Below are 9,599 nucleotides of genomic sequence, written 5' to 3' on the forward strand. Positions count from 1 at the left end.
TTTTCTTTTGTGGGCATGCTAATTTTTGTTCTTGGAAATTTGCGTGGCCCTGGATTTCTCGTTTTGTCTTCCATATTCATTGAATGTCTCCCCAATTTGTTTCATATTTCCGTAGTTGCGACTTTCCTACTTGAATTGCAGTAACGATTCTCTTTAAAATATTATTTATTTAAAAATATATTAAAATAATATATTAAAATAATTATTTTTAATATCAGCTTATTAAAATAATAAAAAACATAAAAATTTAAATAAAAAACAATATAAAATTAAAAAATTTTAAATTAAAAAAAAAACCAATTTCAACCATATTAATTAATCTTTCAATGAGTTTGTCCTATATAAATAATTACATGTACAACTTGTTAGACAAAACCATAAATTAGTGTGCTATGCCTCATGCATGGACCACTTGTTTTGTCCTATAGTGTATAAGATTCGATTAATTAAAGCATGGATGGCTGCATGTTCGTCATGTCTCTTTTAAACTTATTGGTTTAAATCTTGTATTTGACAATCTTGACTGCTCGAGAGATCAATTGATAAACATATAATATATATAGTTTTCATATCCGGTCTTGTAGTCGGTTTGGTTCAAGATTCAGGTTCTAAATTTTGATAGAATTATCAGATTATTTTGATTAATTTTTTTAAAATTAAAACAATATCGTTTTAGTAAAAAAAAAAAAAACAAAAATCAACGGGTTGCAACTAGGTTTTTGATCGGGTCTTGCCAGCTCAACCAGATCACCAGATCAACCAGGTCACGTTGGGTTTTTCCTTTCTCTATTTTATTTTCATCTCGGCCCGATTCCAGCCCTGGATTGGTCAGATTCTAGATCGCCGCACTAGATCGAGTTTATATCATACACACAGACAGAATCGAACAAAATCCACACAAATAGTTTTTCTATGCCGACTCCATAAATAATCTTAATTAAAACTAATAATAATAAAACCATTGAAGCTTATTATGAAAAGGTTATTGCTAAACTCATTGTAAAAATACTTCTCATCTTTTAAAATAAGTATTGTAACCTTTTCAATTAAGTAGATATTAATAATTAATAAATAGGAAAATATATTTGTTAATTTAGCTGCTTCCTGGCAATGTTGTGATGAGAGGTCTATCCAGTACGGAAAGACTTGGTTAGTAAAAGATACCAACGAGAAATTTTAATTATGAAAACAATAATCGAATGTAGGTCGGAAAAAAAAATATTAATATATTTTTAAGCAATGAGAAATATTTTTTTTTCAAAAATAAACTCAATTTAATTTTTTAAAATATTAAAAAAATAACATATCAATCAATCACTTTATGTTTTTTAAATTGTCTTTTATTTAGCAATATGATAATAAAGTTAGATACTTATAGAAAATTCATGGAGTAGTTTTTTTAATATCAAATATGAAAAACTTTAAATTTTTTTTTTGTAAAATAAATAAAAGACAACATTAATTTTATTCAAAAACTAACAAGAATTTTAACAGTATTTCTAAAAAACAATAATAGCCTAAAAGTATTCTAAATTAATTTAAAAAATTAATAATAGCCTGAAAGGCCCAGCATATATAGCCTTGCAAAAACAAGGCCCAACTTATGGGCCTATCATAGCATGTAAGCTCAAATACTTGGCCTTATTTTTTAAAAGTTTCAAGCTGGGTGGAAGAAGTAAAAAAAAAATAAGACAGTACATCATTTGCTACTCAGAAAAAATCTAGGGTTGTCTATAAAATATATATTGTTAACCCATTTTAATCTATAAATATCCAGTAAACACTTCTAGAATCTCTTACAACACATTAATCAACTTTAAAATCCTCAAAATAATCTAAAAATAATCTAACTAGATTAATCAACACATTAATCTAGGGTCTCTTTTTTATACAAAATACAAGTTTAAATATTTTAATAGAATTTTTTTTATTAAATGGAACTAAATAATACAAATATCAACAAGTTACATGGCCAGAAACCTGTTGTCCATCCATAATACGGTGGCTCTTCTCCTTTTTCTCCTTTAAAGTTAGGAATTTAATGAGAATAAAATAACATCTTCTACTAATCCATATAATTATAAAACTATATGGACCAAAAAAGAAATTTGCCAAAAGCTTATGCCTAAATTTTTTAAAAAAGGTGGTGACAGGTGTCATCTTAAAAAAAAACGAGTGCCGGTATTTGTTAAAAGATTGAAATAATGCTCGAGTGGTTTTTTAGTTGTTTTTAAAAGTATTTTTTATTTTTTTAAAATTATTTTTGATATAATATATTAAAATAATTTAAAAATATTTAAAAAATATTAATTTTAAAAGAAGAAAAAACTAAAAAAATTTAATTTTTTTAAAAGGTTTTTTAAATTAAAAAATAAACAGTAACTGAAACATTTGGATCAGTTAAAGAAGGCAGTAGTGAAATTGGGTTTTGTTTGTGTTTTTTTGTTGAGGAGATTGATGATTTTTATTATTTTATTGATGTTTGGTTGATTCGAGAACGACAAAAGTAAATGGGGCTTTGTTTTTTATTGCAAAGATTGAAGCTTTTTATTGTTCGGTTGATTTCATTTCAAGAAGACTAGTCATCATACCCGCGCTCTGCTGCGGGTATCCAAAAATATTTATTTTCAACAAATAAAATAATATTTGCATAAAATACAATGAGAGAAGGACCTGTGTGAATAACATGGGTTATTGATTGTATTGTGTCATGATAAGAATAATTAAACTGTTTTTTTCACTGTTTATTCTTTGTTTTTTTTTTATTAGAGAAATTATGTCAGAAATCAGAAGGTCCTCTAATGTAAGACACACACACACACGTGTGTGTGTGTGTCTATATATATATATGTGTGTCTGTGTGTGTGTCTTACATATATATCATGATGTATAGATGTGAACGTAAGGAAGATGTTTTTAATTGGGAAAATCTGTTGAAAAAATGAATAATAACAACAATTTATAATGGTAAAATATTGGGGGTGTTGGGTTCGAATGAGCTGATAACTTTGTTGATGATCATAATTCATAGTTGTAGATGAAGCTGCCAACACAAAAATCTCAAGAATAGATGTATAGAATAAATGGAATTGAAAAAAAAAAAGCACAATAATTAGCTTTTATGAATGCATTGATAGCTATTAACAAAGCAAGGAAAAAAAATGTATTCTGACTATTTAAAGTAGCAAACAACTAAAGTATTCATTTAAAACTAACAAAATAAAAATTTAGTTCAAAACATGTGGTTAATTTTGCGCAAGCCAAGTCTGTCATCATCATGGGACTAACATGACTTTATACATATCTGTTAGTATTTGTACCAAAGGCATGTTTCATGTATGCTCTTTATCTATAGGAACCGAATCCTATGCCAATAAGAAGAAGAAGAGAGAGAAAGACGGTGCGAGGAAAGGACAAACCTGCTGATGTAGTGGCGATAATGATTCCAGCCGGGTTTCAACACCTATAGATTGCAAAAATAGAAAAATAGGTTGAACATGTGGTAAATATAATGGATTGCTTATATAGAAGCATCAAATCTTAGCTGTGAAATGCTGCATAAAGCATTGTGCACTTAATTGCACATTTCTTAATATGACTCTTAGAAAGAAAGAAAAAAAAAGGATTGGATAACCTAGTGCACCATGAATCACAGATTTTGTTTGCAATCATCTCCACTGGAAAAAATCAAAGCAGAGTTTGAAAGCATGGTTTATGTTATTTCGGCAAGTTTGGTATCCCAATGCAGCAAGTTATTAGAGGTGACAACTGATCCAATAGAGTGAAGCACTAAGGGCAAAATTTAAGAAGAAAGATATCTGCTAGCCCAGAACATTGCAGTTTCTGTTATTCATTGTAGGAACAGCAGTTCCTGACATTTTCTTAGGTGCAATATAGATCATAATCAATCTCCTTTCCCCACCAACTGTAACTTAAAATGTTGTCTATGTTATAACGACTTTGAACCCAATCTAATTTATAAGTTCTCAAACTAACTTTGAACCCAATCTAATTTATAAGTTCTCAAACTATTTCCTAAAGATATACGCTGGAACATCACCAATCATCACAATCAAATCAGAAATTGTTCTATGTACAGTGAATATGACCATGACCAACTTCATATGATTTTTGAATTAAACATTGAAATCTGGCATGAAGATGGACAAAGCAAACAAATTGAATACTATCATGGAATGGAGACTAATCTGGCTATTGTTTTTTTACATAGAACACCAGCAAATTTCATAAACAACAGCTAGTGATTTATCCAATTTCTAAGCATTTCTAACATATCAAGTCCCAATAAAAAGCTCAGAATTTCTTCCAAAGTTCTATATTTTAAATTAGCATTAACTTTCGTAAACAACTCATAACAATTCAAATTAACTAACCTAAACTCGCGGACTCGTCCAATTACCCACCTAATCACTGACTTTCCCAAAGCCAGAAATTGAAAAACACTTCTACAAACCAGCCTCTTAATAAATTAAAAATCTAATAATAATTAGCCTCAAAATCATCTGTCTATAGCAAGGGGGGCATTTTGAAATAAAAACCTCTTCCAAAAGTTTTGAAAACCACTTAAAAATTGATTACCTGAACATCACAAGGGTTCCAATGAATTCTCATACAATTAATCTATCATGCAAGAACCGTCCATCACCAACAATGCTAGGAACATGTCAATACCATCAGCAAGACATATCCTTACAACCGCCTTGGTTTCGTAACCTGGATCCCCACTTAAGGCTAGGTGAATCAATGGCTTCGAAGGTCAAAGCAACCTGTAACAGAGTAAAAAGGGAAACAAATCAGTATCTCCAAGTAAGAAACAAATAAACAACCAAAACCAGACAAAAAAAGAGAGAAAAAGTATGGAAAGATAAAACATGAAAGAGTGTGTAGATGCAAAAAACCTACACAGATAATCGAAAAACCCATCAACATGAACAAATGAAAATAAAAAAAAGCAGACAAAAATCAAAAACTCATCTCTTAAAAACTTTGCGAACCGCAAACAAAAAAAGTAGATCCATGGGAAAAAAACACAACTTATACTAATAAGAAAAGAGAAGAAAGAAATGCAAAAATTGTTCTGCCTTGAGGGGAAGGGAAAAAGGTGAAAAATTGTGGTGTTTATCCATACGTGTTTCTAGACTTGAAAAGAAGAGAAAAAATCTTTGCTTGTAAGTTCACGCTACAACCAGCGAAAAGTTAGAAAAGAAGAGAAATTGAAAACACGACTTCACTATCGTGAGAAACACTGCTTGAATCCACAGTTACATGAGTCTAAATGAACAGTATTTTCGCAACATGTTTTAGTTTTTTTGTTAATAGTTCTGATTTTTTTAAGGCAGCAATTACTAGACTAGAAGCATTGGAGAATGATTATACAGGGATGGAAACAGTAGAAGCTGTTCTTGATGTCATATGAGGCTTCTCTTTCTTCTTTTTTTTTTATTTCATTTACGTGGGGTGTCCGAGTCAGCTTGTGCGCACCACGACTATTCCCCACAGTCCACTGGACATCCTGCAAGCTCAGGAGCAGGTAAGGCACCGCAGGGATGACAGGCGTGCACATAGAGGGTCGAATCCGGAACGGGGACGGAACAAGTCACACGGTTGACCACAGCAGCTAAACCTTCAAGTGCAATCATGAGGCTTCTCTTGATGATGACGACTATGGTGGTAATAGACTCTCACTCATGTTGCATCAGCCATTTATATGCCTTGCTTTGCATATTTTCAAGTTAAAGAGATGTCCTTTGATAAATTGAAGGTTTGGAGATGTTTGCTGTGTATATGACATGCTTATGCCTGCCTCGATTATTTGATCTATTGTAAGATTCTATTTAGTTAGCAAGCTTGAATCTATTAGACACCACATGAGCAACATGCCATTTAGCTAGTAGCAAAAACCTGCAACGGAATGATTTGTAAATACAACAGAATGAATCATTTATTATTATTGCTTTGTCCTTTTTTTCCTTAATTAGTTCTTGTGAAGGCTCTCTTCCCTTATCCTGTTCTTATTCCTTCTCTAAATCTTACAGAATCCATGAATCTCTGGATTCGGGCAAACAAAGACATTTATTTCTAATGATTGACTCGAGAAACTGTAAATACGTCATCAACTGAGAAGACTAGATTCCATTGCTGGTGAGCCGATGTTGGTGATCTTCAGCACCGAGGCAGATCAAGTGGTGGGGGCTGTACTGACTGCAAATTGCCAACTCCATTCTCAACTAAGAAAGCCATAGCCAGACCCCAATTGAGATGTGAATCTAGGTGACAGTGCATCAACCAAATCCCTGTTTCAGACCAGGTGAGTCAATGTGAGGTATCATATCTGTGAATCTGTTCTATATTGAAACCAAACTAAATATATTAAATGTTTATGCATAATCTCCCTGTATTACCTGGATTATCAGCCACAAACCGGATGGCTACCCATCCACCAGGAGGGTTTCCAATGGTATTCCTATATGGTGGGTTAATGAGGTTGAACTTTGCTGGATCTGTTTGAGGGTTGAAGTTACCAAAGCCTGACCCTACAACCGCGAAATTGTGTCCATGGAGATGCATTGGGTGGTCCTCAACTGTGACTATACTGGTATCCTGGAAGACTATTTGTACCTTTGCACCAAATTTCAATTTGTAAAGCTTAGTTGCTTTAACAGGCTGCCATAGTCCTCGGCTGACGTTGCCAGTGTAATCGAATTTTACGGGGGGAACAGGTGGAAAATCTGTCGTAAAGACTCCAGGTTGGCCTTGGTAGTAGGCCTGCATTAAAGAGTTTCTTGTTGGGAGTACAAAAGACACATTATTTATGCTAGCGGCGAAACGAGTCCCATTTGGACCTTGGCAGCGGGGGCTATTAGGATTGGTGCAGTTGATGAGTCCGAACCCCACTGTGAAAAACAGGTTTTCATCAATCTGAAGAGGGACATTAACCTTGGAAGGGCTCCTTAGACTGGAAGTGAAGGCAATTGCACTGTTTGTGTCATTAAAGCCTGGCAGTTGTGGGAAGATAGGTGTTGAGGACTTCCCTTTGTTGGCATTGCAAGGAGCAGATTTGTATTCAAGGATTGCAGTTGTAGTTGTATTGTCAAAAGGTGCATTGGCTGAGTTATAGGCATGAGCTGCCATGTAGTAGTGACCTGGTGTTTGATCAGCAGTGAGAAGGACATCGGTTGTCTGACCAGGAGCTATCATAATGAATGAGGTTGCGAAAGGCATGGTGCAGGCAGCATCAACAGCAACTACTGTCAGTATATGGTTGGCCACTGCAAAGAAGAGTTCTTGGTTCATGGCAGAATTTATGACCCTTAGGAGGATTGTTTCGCCAGGATCCACAGGAAATCTCACAGTTTCTACATTGTCAAAACCACAACAGATGTGATATCATGGTCAATGGTTAGTGAAAGTTTAGTTTGCAATTGAGCTGAATAAGTGCTAAAGCAAAAACAAGAATAACTGGCAAACCTTGCTTGGAGCATCTGTAGAGGTCGCCGGGTTGGCCATTGATGGTATAAGCATCAGACACATTTGGTGCTGCACCTGTGAAATCTGCCAGCCTCAAGACATCCATGGGGTTCCTGTCCCACCACTCCCCTGTTACTCAACAACATAACCAGCTTGTCAGTTATGCAACCATCTAATTGTTTGAAGGCTTTGAATTGAAAATGAGAAATTGGTCACCAAGAAGAATGGGAATTTCTCTCCTGGGCATTGGGAATGAATATGGGAAACCCAATTTAGGATGAATGATTAGAGCACCATAAACAGTGGCTCTAAGCCATCTGCTATGAGCATGCCACCACAAAGTCCCCTCTTGATTTTCAATTGTGAACCGGTAGGTATAACTCCTTCCTGGTTGGATAGGGCATTGTGTCACGCGATCAGGTCCATCTGCCCATGGATTTCGCAGCTGTCGGACTCCATGCCTGATAAATTCAGACACAACAATTGAACAGGAGTTGAAACATGCATGTATGTGTATGCAATTCTCTCTTTTCTCTTCTTGATTATTTTACGCTCATACAACATGTTTCATAATTACCAGTGGAGGGTAACATTGTATCTAGCATTATTTATTGCCTTGATCACAAGAGTATCACCGTCACGCACTTCCAGTGTTGGCCCTGGAAATAGTCCATTAACTGTAATTGTATTATGAGTTCTGCACAGCCTCCTCACTGGCTTAGCTTGAATCTGTTTCAATCCACACAAAAAAGAAAAAGAAGTTAATTCTACGCTTCATTCTCACACACACAACAGAACGAAGATAGTAATGAAGACAACACATACAACAAACTCATGGTAGTGAGTTTCTGGTTCAGAGGAAGATGCTTGGAAACTGATGATTACAAAAATGCTAAGGAGGAGGCAACAATATAATTGCTTTACAGTCAGGTTATGAGTCTCCATTGCTTTCTTAGCCTTGGCTGTGCAAGAAATCTTGAATGTGTTAGATATAGCCCAGGAAGACCATCTATTTATACTAGTAGGATAAAGCGGGAAACGACATGACATGGACTTTTCTTTCTCCTTGGAAGTTTCAGGGCCGTTTAGTCTAACCATAAAGGAGATTTGGTGCACCCACTTGCCCCGTCAATCTTTTGCTTAACCAAATGAAGAGTCTGCACTGAAAGGACTGAGGCACCAATCATATGATCTTGCTGCTGGGCAGGTGCACCTCTTATTCCATGGTGTTTTGGAGACCTCTCTTAAATCCTCAACATCTTGATTATTTTTTAGCTTAGTGGTGGATTAACTTGTTTCACTATATATATATATATATATATATATATATATATATATATATATATAATGCAAATGATTAGAATTTGAATCCTTCTTTTTCTTGTTTTTATTAGTGATTATATGGTATTTTTGGATCAATTTAGGTGTATTAAGATTAGGATTAACTCATTGATTAGTCAAAGATAGTGTGATCACATTGTTCTTTCATCGGTTATTGATTTTTACTTGATTTGTTTCTTGATGCAAAGCTTAAATCCAGGTCCTCTCTTTGAAGAAATGATAAAATTGCCTCTCTTCTCTGCTTTTAATTACTGAAAAAAGTAATGCTAATTTTACGAGTCTTATTCCTAGAATTATTTTTTTAAGAACCCCGTACATTAATTATAGATTGTAGTAATGATTCTTTTTTTAAAAATATATTAAAATAATATATTTTTATTTTTAAAATTTATTTTTGATATTAACACATTAAAATTATTCAAAAATAAAAAAAATAAATTTTAAAAAAATAAATTTATTTAAAAAAAAACACAAGGGCCATGTAAATAAATACATTCAAGTAGATAAATTGATTAAAAAAATTAGATTAATAGTCATAATTATTAAATCTGATCCGAAGTTTTGGTGCAAAATCTAAATCTAAATCTAAATCTAAATCACGGGAGGGTTGGGTTGGATAGGTTAATTCATGTAAATATTTTTTTTGAATTTACTTTAAGATGAAACAACAGTGAATTAATATATTTTAGTACGAGGTACTAGAGAAGATGAATTGTTAGCTCAACCATTATCACCCTAAGTTGACCGATCATTTTTCCTGCTAGTAAGTG

General features: G+C 33.5%; 1 protein-coding gene and 2 long non-coding RNA genes across 4 annotated transcripts; 1 reads left to right on the forward strand and 2 right to left on the reverse strand.

Moving 5' to 3' along the window:
- Positions 1-3,175: 3,175 nt before the first annotated feature.
- Positions 3,176-5,333, reverse strand: LOC133668332 (uncharacterized). 2 transcript variants are annotated; one of them, XR_009833680.1, is made up of 3 exons: positions 4,924-5,333; positions 4,600-4,787; positions 3,176-3,463 (listed from the first exon to the last, which is right to left on the reverse strand). It is a non-coding gene; the product is annotated as an uncharacterized LOC133668332 (long non-coding RNA). The 2 variants fall into 2 exon arrangements; XR_009833679.1 differs by having other exon boundaries at positions 4,600-5,333.
- Positions 5,334-5,715: 382 nt separating this feature from the next.
- LOC133668278 (uncharacterized) lies at positions 5,716-6,571 on the forward strand. Its single transcript, XR_009833664.1, has 3 exons — positions 5,716-5,843; positions 6,057-6,328; positions 6,435-6,571. It is a non-coding gene; the product is annotated as an uncharacterized LOC133668278 (long non-coding RNA).
- Positions 6,184-8,459, reverse strand: LOC133668277 (laccase-13-like). The gene is made up of 6 exons (XM_062088053.1): positions 8,314-8,459; positions 8,066-8,217; positions 7,705-7,949; positions 7,489-7,617; positions 6,423-7,376; positions 6,184-6,314 (listed from the first exon to the last, which is right to left on the reverse strand). Exons 1-6 carry the CDS (start codon positions 8,431-8,433, stop codon positions 6,184-6,186), a joined length of 1,731 nt encoding a protein of 576 aa, XP_061944037.1. The 5' UTR covers positions 8,434-8,459.
- Between the last annotated feature and the right edge of the window lie 1,140 nt (positions 8,460-9,599).

This window comes from Populus nigra, chromosome 11 (assembly GCF_951802175.1).
Source record: "Populus nigra chromosome 11, ddPopNigr1.1, whole genome shotgun sequence".
Lineage (NCBI taxonomy): Eukaryota > Viridiplantae > Streptophyta > Magnoliopsida > Malpighiales > Salicaceae > Populus > Populus nigra.